The sequence below is a fragment of the Budorcas taxicolor genome, chromosome 3 (genome assembly GCF_023091745.1).
Source record: "Budorcas taxicolor isolate Tak-1 chromosome 3, Takin1.1, whole genome shotgun sequence".
Lineage (NCBI taxonomy): Eukaryota > Metazoa > Chordata > Mammalia > Artiodactyla > Bovidae > Budorcas > Budorcas taxicolor.
Window position 1 is genome coordinate 811008 of NC_068912.1, and position 22944 is coordinate 833951.

At 44.1% G+C, this 22944-nt stretch overlaps 1 protein-coding gene and 1 non-coding gene across 2 annotated transcripts; one reads left to right on the forward strand and one right to left on the reverse strand.

The window, feature by feature from the left end:
- Nucleotides 1-279: 279 nt before the first annotated feature.
- SFT2D2 (SFT2 domain containing 2) lies at nt 280-16199 on the reverse strand. Its single transcript, XM_052637116.1, has 8 exons — nt 16101-16199; nt 10054-10140; nt 9718-9803; nt 6942-7023; nt 4741-4776; nt 4595-4653; nt 2665-2694; nt 280-859 (listed from the first exon to the last, which is right to left on the reverse strand). Exons 1-8 carry the CDS (start codon nt 16161-16163, stop codon nt 820-822), a joined length of 483 nt encoding a protein of 160 aa, XP_052493076.1. The 5' UTR covers nt 16164-16199; the 3' UTR covers nt 280-819.
- Nucleotides 4961-5032, forward strand: TRNAW-CCA (transfer RNA tryptophan (anticodon CCA)). Its single transcript has one exon. It is a non-coding gene; the product is annotated as a tRNA-Trp (tRNA).
- Nucleotides 16200-22944: the final 6745 nt, after the last annotated feature.

A 22944-nucleotide genomic window follows, 5' to 3' on the forward strand; every position in this document is an offset into this window, starting at 1 on the left:
TGTCCAAAAGGAAACACTAGTATTTACTGCTGCAGCTTTGTTCTCTTTCAATCTGGTTCCAGGAGGTCAAGAGTAAAGATACATTGGGGTGGGAGAAAGAAAGAAATGAAAACCCAAGAAGAGTTATGAGCATTAGAAAATACATTCCCACCCAACACTGTAAAGCAACTATACTCCAATTTTAAAAAAAAAGGAAAGAAAATACATTCCATAGTCAGGTGTGGAATCAGAAGAGAGCTGTTCAGGTTTAAAAACAACACACATCATCAGAAAGTGCTTTTCTACTTCATTCCACAGCCAGGTTCTTCACAGGCTCATGTTCAAATGTCAGGATGGCAGCTTGTTCCTGGACACCAGAGCAGAAATATATCCATGTTGTATGGGGCAGGCGTGACACGCTGAGGGACAAATCTACAAAGTCCCGTTGATTCCCAAACTCTATCCCTTCCTGTTGCACCTGAGTATCCAATAATGCCATCTGTCACCAACTGGGAATCACTGGCTCCCAAGGCTTATCTGCTGCTGTTAACAAGGTTTTTACCCATAAAAACTTAGTGGAACACCATCCAAAGATATATGAGGAAGATTCCACTCTGTCATATATAGAACCCATTTCTTGTATCATGTGGCAGACATTTGGGTTTGGGAACACACAGTTGCCTCCAAAAGCAATCCTCAAAGGTTCAAAATGCAAGCGACGTGTTGCTTGCAAGATCAAAGGCACATGTCTGTGAGATAGAGGTTTAGAAGATATTTACAACACGGTCCACCCATATCCATCCATGGTGCTTTCCAGAGCTTTGCAAACGTGGCTGTGTGTTATGCAAGACACACAGTAAAACACTTCTTTACAGCGTCCCTGGGAGAAAAAAAAAACACAAAGAAAAACAGGAGATCATCACCCCAAAGCTTCCTGGAAATGGTAAAGGCCCTCCTTGAGATTTCCTGGACACTCAGAGTAGCATGCTGCGGAGCAGGAAGCAGCTAGACTATGAGGTCAGACCTACCTGGCATCAACTTCAGCTTCAACATCTATTAGCAATGTTACTGGGCAAGTTACTTGCCTTATTTGAATTTCAAATTCCTCATGTGTAATAGGGCATGTTCCCACCAATCCTACTGACCAGTTTGGGGATTAATGCACTGAACAGAGGAGGTATTTAATAAACAATAGCTATCTTGACAATCGGAGGAAAAAATAGGAAGAAAGCAGAAATTTTCTGAAACCAAAAAATTAGTCAGGACTGTGTACTTTAATATCAACCAGAAGCACAGAATGCACTAAAACCATTAAATGAAATAGGCACTAGGGCCTTTCTTCCTTCTAAGTAGATGGCAGAAACTTGTTAAGAGACAGCGTGCAGTTCCCTAGCACATGGAGCTCTCCATGAGGACTGAGCGCTTGTGACCCCGCTGTATGAGCCCTAACTCGGGCACTGACTCCTTGGAATTCAGTGCAGAGCATGCCAGAAAAGAGTGGGGGCTCAGCAAATCACTATGATCTCCAAGCAGGCGTGTCCACCCCACCTCCACATCTAAAACTTCCGACCCAAGCTCTGTTCTCTGGGTTCTCAGCTGCACTTGTGCTAAGGACGCTAGAGTCACCTGAGGGAGGGAGCATGAGAGAATGCATTCACATGGACAGACACTGTACTTTACCATCAAGATAATTCTAGGACTGCATTTCTTAAGATATGCTCCACACTGAAGTCCCAGCAGATGCACGAAAAACTGTTTTATGACCAAGTAAGATCCCTCATGGCAGCTCACAATATACACAACATATTAAAGGCCCTGGGAAGTCTATTCACACAGCCTTTAACACAGTGAGCTGGTTACCTTCCTGTCTAATCAGTCACTCCCCAGCATCTTCTGGTCACTGTCAGACAGAGGCTTGGAAGGCGATGAAGCTTCAGCCTGTTCTTCCTCATTCCCAGCTCTCCCACACTTCTCATCTCATAACACAGTTAAGGAAAAGCCCCTTTTTAGTTAACAGGTTATAAAAGAATGGACATTAAAGAGTGACATGAGAACAGGGTCAGAGATAGAGATCACTGAAAGTGCTAATTTAAGGAGGTCTCGAGGTCAGAAGCTCAGAGTGAGAAGGGGTGAAACTATTCTTAGTTATCATGAGTCCTTTCAGGCCAAGGTGGGGTCAAGTGAGTTGCCCAAGGTCACACTGCCAATTAGGAAACTGCAGTCCTCCAAAGTTCTGGCCCTGCTTACTTCCCTTTATGAATTCTTTTCTGAAATGTTCCATCAGTGGGATAGAGCAAGAAAACAAGCATGAACCTTCCATGCTTTGCTCAGTGATCATTAAGGTGATAATCACCTTTAAGAAAATATCCACAAAGCTACAGGTTAAAAAAGTGATAAGGAATCTATCTCTCTATCTATCTCAGCAGAATGTTCCCAGCATCAGGAATTGGTAGACCTGGGTCAATGACCATCACTGGCTGTATTATAGGTGGGGCTGGGGATGAGCTTACAAATGTATAAAATCATAAAACAGATGTATAACATCTGCCTATTTGCCTCAAGGATTTTTGGTAAACATATAATAGCATGAGCTCTATAAAACCACCCTAAACTAAAAGGACCTATGCAAACATATCCTCATCCCCAAATAATTGATGTTACAGTCCTAAGGAGAGTCAGTCTTACCTTGCAAATGGTATGTAGGAAAGACTGTACCTACAATGAAAAACAAACAAAAGATCTGGTCAGATGAAGTGAGTGGAAGGTTACACAGTGAACTGGGCTTCTGAGCATCTGCATTATGTGAAGGGTACATGAACACACACACACCTATATACACACATACACACACACAAGCACACACACACACACTGTGTCATGTGTATAACAGAGAAGCAAGTATCATCTGTAATCAAAGTTGGAGGGCAAAAGGCCCATGTGGTGATAACTGTCACCTCAGCCTCACAGGGTTAATCTTTAACCAAATGAGCCAGCAACATCTCCTACAACACACAGATTCCAGATATCCTAGAAGCCCTATTCTTAAAGAACACTAAATAAGATCCAGATCAGCTGTCCCCTAATATTTTATAAATCCTCAACAGAATGTACCTTCTACCCAACTGGGATAAATTTTCTGCTCTGTGCCTATTAATTGCAAAAGAAGTGAAAAGAGAAGAGGTAAAGGTGGGGAAACACACTACCAACTGCCCTATGGATGAAAGTATAAGCAGCTATGATTCTTTTTTTTTTTTTAAACTATGATTCCTTAAGAACCCAAGCCCACAGATTTCCTGGTGGTCTCAGTTAACTCAGCCCCTTCCTCAGGAGGGAACCACACAGGGAAGAAGCTGGCCACACCCTAAAAGACCAGGCCTAGGTGTCAGGCAGGCTGGAAGTCAATCAGCCCTAAGAAGGCATATATAGTTGGAATACATCAGCGTTGTAACAGGGCCATTTGCTTCTGCCCATATGAATGCCAAACTTTTCAAAACTGGCTTCATAATCAGTCGATAAGCAAAGAAAGGCATGTGCATGTGAGGACTGATTTCTGCCTCCAGAAGAAAACCAAAATATAAACATAAGCCATTATACCAGGCCCTTTCAATACATAACACACTGTAAGTGTCATATTAAAATCAGGCCATCCTTCTCTGATTCTGACACTCACTATGTACAGAAGCTCACTTACTTGGAAAAGAATAAATTCCAAAGGGACTTTTGAAAGTACATTTATTCAAAAGTCCAAATTACTAAAAGGAAGAATGGATGTTAAGCATGCAGTCTCAAGACTGAGTTCTATCAAATAAGATGACACTTGATCCCTGGAAGTTTTAAAACTTTCAGTCCTCCATTCTTTGCATTAGAGCCAACATTTTTTTCCCACAGTAGATCTAGTCATGTTTTTATGAAACTGTCCTCGCCGCTATCCTCCTTTGATAAACTGTGGACATATTACGGAAATGTCTCAGGAGCTGTTGTCTCCATTCGTCCCTGGGCAGGTGTGAAATGGCCATGAACCTACAGAACCATCCTTGGTTTTGAGTGATAGTGTCTCCCGTGGTCCTTTCTCTATGCTTGGGCTCTGGGCCACCATTCTCTGGTCGTGCTACAGCCCACAGCCACAAGGTTTTCCATTTCATCAGTCACTGTTCCTGGACAGTGACACTTTCTGTCCTTCTGTTAAATGATTCATCCAACCATAAATATACCACTCATGATTTTTTTTGCCAGTTTCCCTTCTCTTTAATGTCTATTTGACTCACAGCCTCTTTTGACCAGCCCCTACAATACTTCATTGTCCTTGTCCTTACTGGACATGAATGGTTGAATAATGTTAGCAACATCTCAAAACCAACCCTGAGCCCAGCAAAAATGCCGCAGTGGGCAAATAGCCTTCCATGACCACCCAAAACCACTAATGCCACCTATTGGCAGTGGGCTGAGTTGACAGGTTTTGGCTCTACAGTGTACTTGACTTGCATCATTAAGGATTTTTAAATTGAAAAGCTTCTGTTTTCCTAATCCTCCTACCCAAATCATGTGGGATTTTATCTCCTTCAGCTGCATTAGTCAGAGACTGATGTGGGAGGGGACGGCTGAAAAGGTTACTTACCACGTCAGGGCCAGAGACTGCAAAATGCAGAAGATGAGAGCAAGCCCTTTGTTGTGCCACTAGAAGAAAAATGATACGGTTACAAGAATGTGCATGACAAGAGGCACACACCAAAAAGGTTAAGGAAAATTAAAAGCAACACTTACCCAAAAGGCAGAACACAGGGTAAGTGCAAAACATAACTAAAGAGAGAATGGAAACGTTAATTAATATAGTGACAATGACAGCAGCGGGGGAAGAGCTGGAAAGACATCATTCTTGACAAACTTACAACAGCACATCAAACTGCAGTAATCAGATTCTGTGATTATCACAGCAACCAAATGCATCCATTATTTCAAAGCATCTAAGCTACCTCATAGGACTTCCCTGGTGGCTCAGAGGTTAAAGCGTCTGCCTCCAATGCGGGAGACCCAGGTTCGATCCCTGGGTTGGGAAGATCCCTTGGAGAAGGAAATGGTAACCCACTCCAGTATTCTTGCCTGGAGAATCCCATGGATGGAGAAGCCCGGTAGGCTACAGTCCATGGGATCACAAAGAGCTGGACACGACTAAGCGACTTCACTTCACTTCACTTCAAGCTACCTCAGAACCCATGTTTTGGCAGAAGAGTTCAAATGAAACTGTCAATAACGATTCATGTAGATTAAAAAGAAAAGGAGGATCCTCTTCTACTTTCAAACTTTCTCAAAATCTCTGCCCAGCAAATACAAGCACATTTCTGGTCTACCCATCCATCCATCTTTCCATTCAAATGTGCCAAAGTAGGTTTAACACACACTTCTTTATAGTCTCTGGAGTAGAAAGGGCATGCAAGGAAAAGGTTAACATGAGATGTCACTCTCAGAGCCCATGAGTCAGTTATCTGTTTGTATCTATTTACACTGAACACTTTCCCCAAGTCCTTTCTATTCTTTTTTCCTGGCTGCGCCACACAGCTTGTGGGATCTTAGTTCCCTGACCAGGGACTGCACTCAAGCCATGAGAGTGAAAGCACAAAGTCCTAACCCCTGGACACCCCTGCATCCTTTCTTAGAAAGTTCTTTCTGCAAGAGACTTCTTCAGCTCATCTACTTCCAGGGCTGGCCAAGAACAATTAATCCAGCTGTCAGTCACGCTTGTCCTCTCTATCCTGCTGTATCAGTAATTGCTCAATAAATATGATGGAAATAAACTGGTGTCCAGCATTGTACCCGATGCCCTGAAAGAACACAAGATAGTTGCAATGGACTTTTACCTATCTGAACAAATGAGATGTACACAAAACTAAAAACAGAAGTATATGGATCCAAGTTACAATACTGTAATATGATAATTATAACAGAAGTCCAGAGAATATGGTCTGGAATGATGGGATGGCCCAAGGGAATGAAATGGCCAAGGAAGAGAGAGGCATTCCCCATTAGGGACAGAAAGACAGGACAAGACTTAAGGCACTGTGGTGACCAGTAGGGAACAGGGGTGCTGAGCCAGAGGGAGACCAGACCCACCGCAGGAAAACTGACAAAAACAAACAGGATTCCAAAGTCAGATAATGACAAGGAGAAAAAGAGACCATGTTAAACTGGATACCCACTCTAGAGAATGAACCCTGTGTGCCTGAAGAATGCCCTCCAAGCTCTGCTTGTATGTGGCATCACCTGTTACCAGAAGGATGTCACTCTCATTACCACATGCCTGCATGCATGCTATGTTGCTTCAGTCACGTCCAACTCTTTGTGACTCTATGGGCTGTTGCCTGCCAGGCTCCTCTGTCCATGGGATTCTCCAGGTAAGAATACTGGAGTGGGTTGCCATGCCCTACTCCAGGGGATTTTCCCAACCCAGGGATCAAACTCACATCTCATGTCTCCTGCATTGGCAGGCAGGTTCTTTACTCCAAGCACCACCTGGGAAGCCCATTACCACATGAGTTTGGCTAAACTGACAAGCAACACCTTCTGGGAGGTCTTTATAGAACTGGCAATACCTTAATACCAACTAAAACACAAGTCAGAGGGAAGAGAAAAATTATTAGATTAAGAATGCTCCTGGGACTTCCCTGGTAGTCCTGTGGTTAAGACTCCTCACCCTCATTGCAAGGGGCCCAGGTTCGATCCCTGATGGGGGAACTAGATCCTGCATGCCACAACTAAGACCCAGCACAGCCAAATAAATAAATAAAAATAAATTTTAAAAAAGGGATCCCCTCTTCTGCCACAGTGGGTGCAGACAGTGAGTTGTAAGTGAAGATGAAAGAGAAAAGGGTAGAAGTCTATAGATTTAAGAGGAAAAAACCTCCAAACAGCAGAAACAAAAACTCCTATTTTAAACAGGTAACTTCCGTTACCTGACAGGCAGACCTTACCAGCACCATGATAGTTGCAATCAAACGCGTAGGCTCAAACATTCGCTTCAGCTGTGTCATCGGTCCCATGAGGAAGACAGTGCTAAGAAGCAAACACAGACAAGCCATTCAGACCAGAACAAAGCCACACTGGGGACACCAAGGTGCCTCCTCATCGCCTGCTCCAGCTCACCTGTGGCAATGCGAGCAGGAACAGTGACCAACACTTGGAAAGCTCTGTGCCAGGCACTGTGCTCAGGGCCTTTGTGCCTTATTCTTACTCAGTCCATTAACAATTTATGAAATGATCACAGAACAGTTACCATACTTATTTTGCAGATGAAGAAACTTAAATCCAGAAGTACTTGTTACTTATCCAAGGCCATCCAACTGGAAAATGGTAGAGGGAGGCTGCAGATGCAAGTAGGCCTGACTCCAGAACTACCCCCAAAACCACTAGGCTAGAGGACCCCTCTCCTACAGGTGCTACCTTGGTCTGCTTAACAACCTACCCATGGAGACAAAAAGACTCAGGTAACTGAAAAAAGAAAAAACATATCTTACAGGCTTAGGTAGTTTATAAGTAGAGAATTCCATTTTCTTTCATAATCTCCAGAGAGTAATTCTAATGATGATAGTAGTAGCATCCATGATGTGTGGACTATTTGCTAAACGCTAGATATCACATACATGATTCCATTTCATCCTCTCAACTACTCTGGCAGTTAGGTATTATTACACTTATTTTGGAGTTGAGAAAATCAAGTTCAGAAAGGTTAATTTACTTATCCAAGATCACACAGCTAGGCACTTAAACAAGCTGGCATCCCAGCCCACATGGAGTGGGGTGCCATGGCCTTCTCCGATCTATTGGATTACCAAGCTCCAAAGGATAGGTTCAGCGTGTCTTCTGCAGGGATGAAATTTGAGAGGTGGCTAATAAGAAAGAGTAAACACAAATGAATCAGAGATGCCTAACAAAGCAAGAGCCAGGGCCAGCTGTAAGTCATGCTTCCCGACTCCTCTGACAGAAATGCCACAAGAAGCATCACTCTAGGAGTAGCTGGTTATAGTCAGTGTTTAACACAAGCCAACCAGCAGATAACATGAGCTACTAAGTGTTCTATTGAAAAAAAAAAAAAAAGCTAAATAAATCTACTTCTCTTTGAAGTGCCATTAAGCTTCCACTTGAATTCAAGGCTGCCAGATTGAGTGTTTGAGCTGAGTGCACTCTTAGCCTACACTGAACAAGAAGCAAGAGCCAAAGGTAGCTTTCAAAATTGAATGCAGTACATATACAAAAATATAAAAGATTACAGGTAAAGTCACAAACTCCTAGACACACGCTGAAATAATTCACTCCCTTTATTATCTCCCCAAGCAATGCCATGAAGGCTCAGTTCCATTAGGATCTGTTAAACAGTTCTTTGACTAACACATCTATATACTTCTGTTCAATCTAGACTCTACATTATAACCTACAGTGCCTACCCAAAGCAAAACTTCCCAAAAGCTAGTCTTTGAGAGAGCTTTAGAGCAAGATTAGACATGTCCAAGGTCCAGCATTATACTTTCATAAGAATTAATAAATGAAGCTTCACGAAGGTCTCCAGTGCATTATACTTAATCATTTGGTTAACACTTCCAGCCAGAAAAAGACCTAAATTGGGGGACATGCAGAGACAAATAAGACAGAAGTGCAGCCCTTGTCAAGTGGTTTACACACCTGCAACAAGTCAGCGTAATAAAATGCTATCTGTATTGTCACATAAATATATATGGGATAGACAGAGCCCATTTTAAAGGAGGAGGTCAGTGATTCTGAAGGGGAAAATGGAATTAAGAGAAGTTTCATAGAAGAGGTGACTTTTGAGTCGGGTATTGACAAATAAGCATGTACCCATCAAATAGGGGGCGCACATGGGCCAGGACCCCAGGCAGAGAAACAGTTCCAGCAAAGAACAAAAACATTTGGGGGAAATGCAAGTTGAGCCTGGTTGAGGAGGAGGGCTGGGTCTGTCCCACATGCATGCTGAGGGGTTTGGACTTTATCTGTTGAAAGGGAATGGGGGCCCACTAAGGGGCTACAAAATGAGTGACTCCACAGTTCTGTGGAAAATGGCCTGGCGAGGCGTCCATAAAAGAGGCAGGGGAGCCCAACAGGAAACTCACACAGTCTTCAGAGGAGCAGTGATAGATGCCAGCGCTCCGAGCAGCTCAAAGAGCACCTTTTCCACAGAAAGTCCTCTTGGCTCCCAAAATCGAGTCAGATCAGCTCAGCCCGCCTGCCCCTCTCCCAGGCATCACTCTCTCCATATCCTGTATGTCTGTCTGCCTGGCCAGCCAGTGAGGATCCAAACCCTGTTTGTCTGTGAATCCTCTGAGCCCAGCGCAAGGTGGGAGCACGTAAGTCACTCAGCGAGGGGCAGAGCAGTAAGACTAAAGCAATGGAGACGGTGGTGCTGGAGACGGTGGAGGTGTGAATCTCGAAGAAGTCATTCAACTGCTCCGCGCCATGTAACATTACAGTGGCAATTTTTACAAGTGGTTCTTGCCTCCTCCCCGGGGTACTTCAAAGATGAACTAAGATGTAAATACACGCTGAAGTTACAAATACACGTGTGTATCTATAGAAGTGGTAGGATATAAAAGTGATGTGTTTTAACAACTTCGTTACTCTCCAAATCCTTATAATTACTGAAGCATCCTCCTTCACCTCCCTCTAAACACAATCGACATCCATTTCCCCATCTAATAATTGGCTAAGGTTAGATTTAAAAAAAAACAAAACTGTTACCTCCCAAGAGATGCGATGTTACCAAAGGTATAAAACACTGCGAAGAGATATAGTCCCTTCCTGGGCACCCAGAGCAAGAGAGTTCCCTGTAAGACAAGGCACAGAGCATTTGCACAGGAGGAACCCCTTCTCCACAGCCACAGAACCAGGAGTTCACAGAGGAACCTGTTCCCTCCCCGCACCCCTCAGCTCCCTCTCCACCTCTGTTACCTACCTCCCCCTCCTCTTATCCATGCATTTCAGTGAAAAACAAAAGAGAAAAGGAGGTTGATGAAAGTAGGAAGAAGAGAGAAGAAAGGCAGGGGGAAAGACTGGAGGAGGGGAGAGAGGTCTTACCAGAAGTGAGCAGAGAATTCCTGCAGCAAAACAGGCAATGAAGCCTTTTATTCTGGTGCCCGAGCTTAATGAAGTTGCCTCAACAACCTAAAATAGTTTAAAAAAAAATTTAAAAACTAATTACATACATGTGTATGCATATTTAATCACCAAAACAAAGGATACACATAATTAAATTTACACTTTGTACTGAGGAAGGCAGGAACACGGACTCCTAATTGGTCATGTCTACAACAGCCCTCATGAGTCACTGAATCCAGCTCCTTATCCGTCCCATGAAACTCGTCTCCTGTAGCTAATTAGAGGCTACCAACTTCTGGCTGAATATCTGCAGAGGTGAAAACTCTCTGCCTTAAGCACAGTGCCCTTCACAAACAGAAAGGCAAGGCTGCAGAAGATCCTAGAGTAGCCTGAGCCCTTACGGCAGCCCAAGCAAGATGAGGACACCCGGAAAGGCATGAGCTCTGCCTGCAGAGGCCCAGAAAAGGGGAAGAGACTGGGGGGCACTCAGGCAGTGGGGTCCATGGGGCACCATCTCCTAATTCAACCAGTCAAGTTTTGCCACTCACTGCTTTCCTGGCCCTTCCAGGACCCAGGAGGAGTCTGACTCTCATCCTAATCAGGATTCTTATCCAAGTCTATTCACTCTTAGTAAAAAATGTTCTTCAAGGTGCTGGCATCAGCCAAGCCACCCTCATGTGAGATGAATCCTAGTTAATTAATGACTGTCTTACTCATCCCTCTCTGCCACCACGATTGATCCTTCCCAACAGCAAAGTTCAGAAGGGGCCAAGATTTACAGAAAAACTCTGCTAAAACAAGGGAGCCTATGAGTAGCTCTTGAGGCTATTTTTCCCCATGTCAAAGATGACAGTCAGGTGTCTGCACCAGAGACATGAGGCCTGTTCACCTCATGCACTGGCCACAGCTGTTCCAAGCTACACAGATAGCTGCCAGGGAGACCAAAGGCCTTTCCTCCAGCCCAGCTGAGGCAGGGCAGCCAGGCCCCACGTATATTCATTCACTCAGGCCTCACCTCAAGTGGACAGCACAGTCTCCAACAGGCCATGTGGTAAGAGCTTACAGACTCCACATCCCCTCAGCTAATGGAAGAAGGTAGTGTGATAGAGGCTGCGAAAGTCACTAGATGGGCACCGCCTTGACTGCTCCCAGCTTAGGAGCCTGTTCTCAACTCTGTCTCCAAACTTCCTGTCAAACCAGAAGCCAGAAGAACAGGACCAGAGGCTCCACCAGGCATGGCTAGCTTTGCTACAGCACGGCTTCCTCTCCACTCACATGAAAAGTATTTAGGGCAGCTTATCAAAAGAGGCTCTCCTGTCCCATCTATCCACACATATTGAAAGTGGGCTCATGACACTGAAAACCCCTCACACACACACACACGTGTATACAAACACATAAAGAGCACCTGCAGACACACATGGCCACAGAATGTACAAATGGCACCATCAGAGATGGTGACGTGCAAGGGGAGCAGGGAGTCCAGAGCTGACAGCGGAGCCACCTGATTCCACACTCTCCCCCGAAATGAGCCTTGTGATGGTCTGTTACCAGGCTTTACTGGCATCCCAGAAAATCGGGTTAGACCCTTTGTCAACCTCCTACCAAGGACAGAGGGAGAAAATCAAAAGCTACCACTCTTGCTACTCATGCAAGCACCAACGAAGGTGCTTGTCAAGGTGGAAAAAGGAACAGAGCTACATGAGAAAAAAAAAAAAGTGTGGTAGCGAGATTGGAGGAGAAGGCGATGGCACCCCACTCCAGAACCCTTGCCTGGAAAATCCCATGGGTGGAGGCACCTGGTGGGCTGCAGTCCACAGGGCCACGAAGAGTCGGACACGACTGAGCAACTTCACTTTCACTTTTCACTTTCATGCATTGAAGGAAATGGCAACCCACTCCAGTGTTCTTGCCTGGAGAATCCCAGGGACGGGGGAGCCTGGTGGGCTGCTGTCTCTGGGGTCACACAGAGTCGGACACGACTGAAGCGACTTAGCAGCAGCAGCAGCGAGACTGGATAGGATTGCTTGGCATCTACAGAGACATTTTAAGAGTCATCTGTTTTTTAAAGAAGATAAGCCACAAAATATCAATCTAATATGGCCTTGGCATTTTAAGTACAAAATAGTCTCAAAAGGATGATGAGATGCCAGCTCTTGTAAAAATTAAAATCATTTGTTATAGGAAGTAGTTCTGGTTTCTGCCTTCGGAAAGGAAAGCAATACGTTTGTTCTACACGTCTCTCAAGCTAACTACCATTCAAACGTCACCCTATTTGCCAAAACAGGGGAGAGGGCCATAATTTTTCATCCATGTAATGACAAGTTCTTTCACACCCATGCTTGGTCACAGGCCAGAGGAAGCTGTTGCTGTTGCTCCACTTCCAACTAGACCCAGCGAAAATGAAACACTTCTTTTTGTCAGTTTGTGAAGATCAACCGTGTGGATACAAAATAACTCCCTCAATTCACGGTTTCTAGAAACTGCTAGTGCACTTTTTGGAAATTAGAGTAGTTGGAATAGCACCTGGATAGAAGCTGTAGGCCAACAGCTCCCAGGCTTCTGACGTAGTTATGCACAAAGGTCCCTTTGACTCTAGGATGTGGAGAGAAGAGGAGCTCTTGCCAAAATAAGAAAAACTGAGAATCATTCAGGAAAACAGGATTGGTAACCAGAAGAAAGTGAGAAAGGAACACTGCTTCATTCCTGTGCTTTCAAACCAGGTACCATTCAGACCTTCCTTGTCCCTACAATCCTGTAAAGAAAACACAAAACCTCTATTTTCAGAAAGCCCACAGAAAATAAAGGTTGAAGTTGGATTTATGAAGACCAGGTTATCAGTTAGAAAACTCATCAAGAAGCAATCTGTGACTAGACATTACCAGGCAAGTTTTATAATTCTGCAGTTTCATGCGTAGGAGAAACAGAACTAATCATACTTCTATTGTTTGCACTAAAAGAATGACATTTTTTTAAAGCACTCATTTCTGGTGACATCTGACAGCTTTTATGATTGAATGTAAACTCTTGAGAAACCTGTATGCAGGTCAGGAAGCAACAGTTAGAACTGGACATTGAACAACAGAGTAGTTCCAAAGAGGAAAAGGAGTACGTCAAGGCTTTATATTGTCACCCTGCTTACTTAACTTATATGCAGAGTACATCATGAGAAATGCTGGGCTAGAGGAAGCACAAGATGGAATCAAGATTGCCGGGAGAAATATCAATAACCTCAGATACATAGATGACATCACCCTTATGGCAGAAAGTGAAGAAATGAAGAGCCTCTTGATGAAAGTGAAAGAGGAGAGTGAAAAAGTTGGCTTAAAGCTCAACACTCAAAAAACGAAGATCATGGCATCTGGTCCCATCACTTCATGGGAAATAGATGGGGAGACAGTGGACACAGTGGCTGACTTTATTATTCTGGGCTCCAAAATCACTGCAGATGGTGACTGCAGCCATGAAATTAAAAGACGCTTGCTCCTTGGAAAGAAAGTTATGACCAAACTAGATAGCATATTCAAAAGCAGAGACATTACTTTGCCAACAAAGGTCCATCTAGTCAAGGCTATGGTTTTTCCAGTAGTCATGTATGGATGGGAGAGCTGGACTATAAAGAAAGCTGAGCGCCGAAGAACTGATGCGTTTGAACTGTGGTGTTGGAGAAGACTCTTGAGAGTCCCTTGGAGTGCAAGGAGATCCAACCAGTCCATTCTAAAGGAGATCAGTCCTGGGTGTTCATTGGAAGGACTGATGCTGAAACTGAAACTCCAATACTTTGGCCACCTGATGCAAAGAGCTGACTCATTGGAAAAGACTCTGATGCTGGGAGGGATTGGGGGCAGGAGGAGAAGGGGACAACAGAGGATGAGATGGCTGGATGGCATCACTGACTCGATGGCCATGGGTTTGGGTGGACTCCGTGAGTTGGTGATGGACAGGGAGGCCTGGAGTGCTGCGATTCATGGGGTTGCAAAGAGTCGGACACGACCGAGTGACTGAACTGAACTGAAAGAGACTTTAAGGTCACAGAGTCTAACTTCACACACACACACACAAACACACACACACACACACACAAACACAGAAATTTCACCAGCATCTTCAAACCTTAAAAGCATAGGAAATGTGAGACAAGTCAGGACCAACATTTTCAAGGTGGTCTGGACCTAATAAGTAAAAACCAAGCCAAAAACAACCCTGAGAGTGATTCAGCTAGATGCAAAATGCTTCCTGGGAGTCGGGACTCTTCGGGACACAGGAAGTGCCACACAGTGATGCACGTAATAAGAAATCTCACATTCAAGAGAGAGGAAACTGACAGCAGTGTTTTAGAACAAGAGAGAAGCACCTCATCTTCCTAAAACAGACTTTACATGCCTGAGCTTAGAACTCTTTAAAGCCCTTCATTGTATCCAACATAGGCATTCACTATTTTAGGTAAAAACAAACTCAGCATTTATATTTTCAATCTGTACTACCATCATTCACTCTTGAGGGTCTGTCTACCACTTCATGATGGTTTTCTAAATCAAAATAACTTCATAATTCCCACTCTCCCCCCAAGAATTCTCAGGAAAAGAAAACATCTCCCTTTTGAACTCCAGCTGCTTTAAAACCTTATTGACAGTCTGTGCAGCATAAAACTTAAGATAAGCATGACTGTCAACCATCTAAATTTTCTTAGGCCTAGTCTGAGGTTGGGTGTAAGGGTTCATTTTAGAAGACAGAAATCAAGAACAGGAACCAACGAAATTACTTCTGAGCCCTGACCAATTAATAAAGGCAATAGATTTAAAAGAAGCCAGAGGCTGCTTTGAACTGTCCAAAAAATCTTAAACCCCAATTCCTATAACACTCAACATCTATAGTGTTACTTCTTCAAGGTGAAGATTCAGACAACAAATTTCAGGGTTCTGAGATTTCAAGGAGGGGTGGAGGTATCAGGGTCACTCAACATAAAATCAGCAACTGCAAAACCAAGTGAAAGCAGCATGCTGAGATAACAACTAAAGACACTGATGAAAATCAGAGGAAAAACTTAGGTACTTCTTTTTACAAATGAGGAAACCAAGGCCCATGGAAAACAAAAAAGAATAAAGAGAAATGTTATTTTGTCATCTACAAAGGGAAAAAAAATAACAAAAACTCAAAGCATTAGAAATAGGCAATAAACATACTGTGTAGCTCTAGAACATAGCGGGTAATATCCACGTTTCAGCTCGACCAAACCTTTCTAACAAACTAAACATACAAGCAGGCGGCCTCAAGAGGTTTTGGGCGTCTATGAAGTCTAAGACGTCTACGTGCAAGCAGAGAAACAAGATGTGGTCCCAAAGCTTCAGGAATTCACGGTTTTCCTGGAGACAATTTACAAGCAACCGTGTACACAAACGTCGGGTGGGCATGTCACACCCCACAACTTAAACCGAGCAATAACGCAGCCGAGGGCACCAGGGCGCGGCCACAAGCCCCGTCGCGCAGTGGGCATCGAGCAGGGACCCTCACCACGGCCTGGCCCAGGCAGTCTATACAAGGACTCCCTCCGCCAGGTTCTCAGAGGCCTCTGCCTAGTTCGGCGCTAAAGTCTCTTCCCTGGCCAGCAGGAACGCGGCCGCCGACGGCCACCCTTCCTTTCGCAGATGTTTCTAAGTTTTGCTCCAGCGTGGCCCTCCTTCTGTCGGGGGAGGGCGTGCGGAAGGTTGAAAGGGTGAAGGACAAAAAAGTAAACAGGTGCCAACTGCCCTATGCAGAGTGCCTGGGCCCTGGCACTTGGGGTGGGAAGTGAAGGGAACGCGAAGGTCTTGAGCCTGCGGGGGAGGAGAAAAGGGCAGAGCCAGAGTTGCTTTCCAAGAAACCCTAGAAGTCCAGCATGCTTTTCTCGCCAGCCAGCAACAAGAGCCGGCGGAGCTGGGGGGCGGGCTTGGTGCTCTCCGAGGCCCCCGACGGAACTTCCACCGCTGCAGGGGCGCAGCAGCCGCGGGGCGGAGGAGAGTGCTACCAGGAAGGTGAGATGCACTCACCTCGGACAGGCCGCCCCGATCCTCAGTGTCCTGCCCGCTCAGCACCTTCTTCAGCTTGTCCATGGCGAGACGGGTCCACCCGGCTGCCCCTCCAGCCGCCTGTTGCGCTGCCTAAGTCTCAGGTTCTTCCGGGTGCTGCCCCTACCGCCGCCAACCACAGCGCGCCCCGCCCAGGTACCTGCCCACCTGGCTCCGGCCCACGCATGCGCCCAGCGAGGCCACCGCCCACAGCCCGCCTACGCCCCGCCCTCTTTCTCCGGCTGATTTTGATCAGGGAAGGAGAGGTGGGAAGGAAGAGCTGGATTTAAGTTCTGCCGAGCTAGGAGAAGTTGCGGTTCTGCGTCCAGCGCTGCATTACACACTCCAAGAGGCAGCCCTCCGTTCCGGGGGCCCTCCATAGGTTCAGTTGACAAACGCGGAGTCCCTAGCACATGAAAGGCACTGCAGAAACAAGACTGACGCCTGGAACCCATCTTCCTGTGTCCCACACTTCCTCTGGTGTGGGTGCAAACTTTTAAACAAATGCTGTGAGGAATCTGCATTCTTGTCCTAGTTACAGTGTAAACAAACGTTTAAAAATCACTTGAGGCCAACTGGAGTAAATTTAATAAGCTTTATGGAAAAGTTAACAAAAACACTACTGTAATTCCAACTGGAAATGCATCCAGAAGACTGCTTTTGGCAGAAAAGAGTAGAATTTGCTTGAGGGAGTGCAATCTATATTAGATGGTGACTGCAGCCATGAAATTAAAAGACGCTTACTCCTTGGAAAGAAAGTTGTGACCAACCTAGACAGCATATTCAAAAGCAGAGACGTTACTTTGCCAACAAAGGTCCATCTAGTCAAGGCTATGGTTTTTCCAGTGGTCATGTATGGATGTGAAAGTAGGTCTGTGAAGAAAGCTGAGCGCCAAACCGAAGAATTGATGCTTTTGAAGTGTGGTGTTGGAGAAGACTCTTGAGAGTCCCTTGGACTGCAAGGAGATCCAACCAGTCCATTCTAAAGATCAGTCCTGGGTGTTCATTGGAAGAACTGATGCTAAAGCTGAAACTCCAGTACTTTGGCCACCTCATGCGAAGAGTTGACTCATTGGAAAAGACTGATGCTGGGAGGGCTTGGCAGGAGGAGAAGGGGACAACAGAGGATGAGATGGCTGGATGGCATCACTGACCCAATGGCCATGGGTTTGGGTGGACTCCGTGAGTTGGTGATGGACAGGGAGGCCTAGCGTGCTGCGATTCATGGGGTTGCAAAGAGTCGGACACGACTGAGCGACTGAACTGAACTGAACTGAACTGAAAAAATTAGTCTCAACGTGAAAGTAGAGAGTTATTTTATTCCGTGGGAATATTAACAACTCTGAGCCTGGAAGACTGAGCCTGGAAAATAGTGTCTCAGTAACCCTGAGAAAACTGTTCTGAGGAGGCAGGAAAGGGAGTCTGGCTAATACACGTTTATAACAAAGGGGTCAGGCAGTCTGAACATCAAAGATTATTTTTAAGTAGTAAGGAAAGCCAGATGTCAAGCTGAGAAATTTAGTGTTCTTCTATGTATGGGAAGATGCAAGCCTCTGAGCTCACAGAATTCATTCCTTTTACATGTACCTAAGGCAATGGCATCCCACTCCAGTACTCTTGCCTGAAAACTCCCATGGATGGAGGAGCATGATAGGCCGCAGTCCATGGGGTCGCTAAGAGTCAGACACAACTGAGCAACTTCACTTTCATTTTCACTTTCATGCGTTGGAGAAGGAAATGGCAACCCACTCCAGTGTTCTTGCCTGGAGAATCCCAGGGATGGGGGAGCCTGGTGGGCTGCCATCTATGGGGTCGCACAGAGTCGGACACGACTGAAGCGACTTAGCAGCAGCAGCAGCAGCTATCTGGGGGGCTTCCCAGGTGGCGCTAGTGGTAAAGAAATTGCCTACGGATGCTGGTGACAGAAGAGATGCGGTTTGATCCCTGGGTTGGGAAGATCCCCTGGAGTGGGCATGGCAACCCACTCCAGTATTCTTGCCTGGAGAATCCCATGGACAGAGGAGCCTGGCAGGCTACAGTCCATAGGGTCACAAAGAGTCAGACATGACTAAATCCACTCAGCCGCCGCTGCCAACTATATGGGGCCAAATCCTGTTTCTAGATTGTTTACCTTCTTAATTTCTTGTTCACCATAAGGGGTGGCAGATGTGGCAGATGGCTTCTTCTTGCATTCCCCCACCCCCAGCTCCTCAGCAGTCTGTATGGGGTGGGGGAGAGGGTGTGGGGGGTTGATGGCATCTGCTGGATTGCAGGCATTGTGTTCCATTTTGGAAGCCTTCATTCACATTTGGAGACCTGAAATCACTGATGGCTGTGACATTTCTTGCTCACCATATGGCAGAAAATATTTCATTTCACCTTGGTTTGTTGTACTGAAACCAGACTCCAGTGCTAATGATTCTATGTTGGAGAATCCATGTTACCTTCAGATGGTGCCATAGAGAGAACATGGTCTCACATCTCAAACTGCTTGCTGGGAAATGTCTGGAAAACTAATTTCAAGTTTAAAAAAGCTTGGAAAAAAGAAATCCACGGGAAAGTACCAGGAGCACCCACTAGAGAATCTTCCTATACCCTGTTTCCCCACCATAAACACACACACACAGGAGAACATTCATGAAAGAGTAGGAATGCTGTGTCTAAACGGGGAGAATTTAGATGTTACCAAGAACTTGACCTTTAGAAAGTATTGTAAATCAACCAAGCAAAGGGATTTATTTGCACAGGACCATATGCAAATCAGTCAAATGGCTGTAATTACACATTTATGTGATTTCATCTTTATAAATAGGCTATGCTTTATAATTTTAGTTTACACCTGAGATCTTGAATAACAAATGCTATTGCTCTTGCCTGGATGCTCTTTATCCTCTTGTTTCACTCAAGTAAATTCCCACACGTCTTTCAAGACTCTTCAAATACAAGGACAGAGTGAAAAGTCCATCCATAGTGGAATTAGGAAGATATGGGTGTTAAACATCTTACCGTCACTTACTAGCTGTGTAACGTTGAGCAATTTACTTAACCTTTCTCACGCATAAAATGGACACACATGACCACCTCTGCAAGTTACTGTGGGCAGTAAACATGACAGTATATGTAGAAGGCCTGGAACATGGTGGGCATTCAGTCAGCAACTAATGGGAGCCAGTATTACTCTGCCTCATCCTCCGAAGCCTTCTCTAGGCCATACTGACACGGCAGTTGCTCTTTCCTCTGTGTTCCCGGAGCCCCTTAAGCACACCTGTAAATACTTACCTCACAGTATTACCTTTATTACATGCCTGTCTCCTCTACATTGTGAGACTCTCACAACGCCATTCATTTCTTTATTCCTTGAATCCAGAGAAGACCCACAAAACAGGTGCTCAGTAAATTCACATTGAGTGAGTGAATGAATGAATGAGAAACTTTGCCTCTGTCTTTTGCAATTCAGTGAATTTAACAGCCAGATTGGCAGATATGGTGACACGTAAATGGCCATGCTATGTAACTCAGCAGAGAAAGCCTATTTTTGTTAGCAAAGTGAGACCCACTTGTCTGCCCTCCACCTCCACCTCCACTCTGCATTCATCAGAGTCAGAGAGATTTTGATAAGAAAGACCATACTTGTAATCTCACCTCATGCCTAACATTAGTATTTCTCTTTCAACTGGGTAGGGATAGACTGCTCTTAGCCCAGGCTGGCAAGGGAGCCTGAAAACCACAAACACATGCACATATACATTAGAGGTGAACACAGGACACTCTGATTATTTGGGATCTCACACTCAACACTGTGACACCCCATTCTCCTGGTTAACACTGCTCAGGTCCCAGGGAGCTGCTTATCCATGTTTTCTGGCCAGTGTCCTTGAAACAAAAGGCAACATCTGAATGCTGTGAAGTTCCTAGGTTGTGCCACTACCTGTACAGACAAAGACTGCTTCTCCAGTGAATACAAAAATGGAAGAGCTTATGTAACAGAAGAAAGATAAGTCGTCTTGTCAGATCCCTCCACTAAGATTCCTTGAATGCAATAGATTCTTCTATAAGAACATACCATCTCCCAGCACTACCAAATAACCATTTACTTGTTTTTCTGCATGCTCTAATTTAAGATCCCAGAGGTACCCATAATTAATTCAGTATTTGCAGCAGTTCACATGGAGGCTGGCAAGTATTTTGCAAAATTAAACAATTCATATTACTCTTTAATATGAATACACATAATGTACATGAAACATGACTCTCACTTGATATTGAACACTAGAATCATAAATAACTTTATTTAACAAGATTTCATTACATTTTCAAAATGTCAAGTAAAAAGTTTCAACTTTATTTAGACATTTGATATTCAATTCTTAATGTTTATTAATCATAAATTATATTTCTTCCCTTTAACTTTTGATTTTGAACATTTTAGAAAAATTACTCTTGAAAACATAAAAAAGTAACAATTTTATTTGAAAATTGAATTTATGTTGTTATGATAATATATTCCAATGGCTTTTAAAATAGTATTTAGACATATGTACTTCCATTTGAACAGTTTCTCAGGCCCTGCAAATCTACCTGGAAGTGGTCCAGTCAAAGGACTTTTGAGTTGTCTGAGGAGAAATGCTAGATGGGTTCAGATATAAAAGTACAAAGACTTTCTGTTTCATTTTTATTTTATTTTATATTATAATCTATTTACAATGCTGTATTACTTTCATGTATACAGCAAAGTGGTTCAGTTATATATATACATAATATTCTTTTTCAAATTCTTTTCCTGTATAGGTTGTGACAGAATATTGAGTAGAGTTCCCTGTGCTGAGAGAGTTAAAGCTTAGGGCCCTTTAAGGAGGAGGTGAACATTCTGGTTCATGATTTCCTTAAGCCTGAGAACTGGCCTTTCTTTAGATTGGGAACTAAAGAACTAATGATCACACACACAAGGTCTTGTTCATGGAAATACTTTTCTTAGGCTCTATGTTAATGATTACAACTGTAAAAAATCTTGCCTGGGAACGTGTTTCTCAAGACTTGTACCCCTGATTACAGAGCAACAGTATATCTTTCCCAGAGACCTTTCCAAGAACCCTTCCTCCCTGGCTACTCTTGTGCCAAAGTTTTCTCAGAATGCTTTGGGTAATGGTCTGGTGAAAGTCTTATACCTTAAGGTATTCTTTTTATCTGTTCTCAGCAGCTAGCTGAGAAGTAAATAAGGCCATGCTTAAAATGAGGTGGGTTCTCTGCTACCCACTTCTGATGTCTATGTCAGAAGCTTTTTCTCTCACTTTTACTTTAAAGGAAAATCTACACAAAACTCTGAGTGACCGAGACTGTTTTTGGTTCCAGAGTTAAAGCTTCTCCTTTGGAGACCACAAATCCGATGGCACTGTTCACCATTCACCACTAGGCTATCACCTTGGGGGCTCAACCAGGATCTTCAAAGCAAGGTAAGAATACTCAGAGCTGGAACTCTTTTACTCTTTTACTGTAAAGGCTCTATTTTGCTAACTCGAAAGCATATGGACCGAAGTTCTTTTGCCCAATCAGCTTTTCCTGGTCTCTCTGACCATTTCGTAACTGCTTGAGGAATTTGAAGCTACTAACCTAGTGTGCCAATCACGTCAGTACTCTTGCCTTGAGAACCATATGAGCAGTATGAAAACGCAAAAAGATAGGACACTGAAAGATTAACTCCCCACATCAGTAGGTGCCCAATATGCTACTGAAGAATAGTGGAGAAATAACTCCAAAAATAATGAAAAGACAGAACTAAAGCAAAAACAACACCCAACTGGGGATGTGACTGGCGATGGAAGTAAAGTCTGATGTGTAAAGGGCAATATATAGGAACCTGGAGTGTTAGGTCCATGAATCAAGCTAAATTGGAAGTGGTCAAACAGGAGACGGCAAAAGTGAACATCAACATGTTATGAATCAGTGAACTAAAATGGACCAGAATGGGCAAATTTAATTCAAATGACCATTGTATCTAAATACTGTGGACAAGAATCCCTTAACAAGAAATGGAGTAACCCTCATAGTCAACAAAAGAGTCTGAAATGTAGTACTTCAGTGCAATATCAAGACAGACAGAATTAACTCTGTTCATTTCCAAGGTAAACCATTCAATGTTATAGCAATCCAAGTCTATGCCCCAACCACTAATGCTGAAGAAGCTGAGGTTGAACGTTTCTTTGATGACCCACAAGACCTTCTAGAACTAACACCAAAAAGAGGTCCTTTATATCATGGGGGACTGTAATGAAAAAGTAGGAAGTCAAGAGATATCTGGAGTAAAAGGCAAGTTTGGCCTTGGAGTACAAAATGAAGCAAGGCAAAGGCTAACAGAGCTTTACAAACAGAACCCATTGGTCGTAGCAAACACCTTCTTCCAACAACACAAGAGATGACTCTACACGTGGACATCACCATATGGTCAGTACTGAAATCAGATTGATTATATGTTTTGCAGCCAAAGATGGAGAACCTCAATATAGTCTGCAAAAACAAGACTGGGAGCTGACTGTGGCTCTGATCATGAACTCTTTATTGCCAAAATCAACTTAAATTGAAGAAAGTAGGGAAAACCATTAGAACATTCAGGTATGACCTAAACTGAACCCCTTATGATTACACAGTGACAGTGACAAATAGATTCAAAGGATTAGATCTGATAGACAGAGTGTCTGAAGAACTATGGATGGCAGTTAATGACATTGTACAGGAGGCAATGATCAAGACCATCCCCAAGAAAAAGAAATGCAAAAAGCCAAAACGCTTGTCTGAGGAGGCCTTACAAACAACTGAGAAAAGAAGAGAAGAG

Excerpts from the sequence above, each read along its gene's own strand:
- SFT2D2 (XM_052637116.1), bottom strand. The coding sequence starts at position 16,163 with ATGGACAAGCTGAAGAAGGTGCTGAGCGGGCAGGACACTGAGGATCGG. Across the intron at positions 9,804-10,053 it reads GAATTCTCTGCTCACTTCTG|GGAACTCTCTTGCTCTGGGT; the intron begins GTAAGACCTCTC and ends CTTGTCTTACAG. Across the intron at positions 7,024-9,717 it reads AACATCGCATCTCTTGGGAG|CACTGTCTTCCTCATGGGAC; the intron begins GTAACAGTTTTG and ends TTTGCTTCTTAG.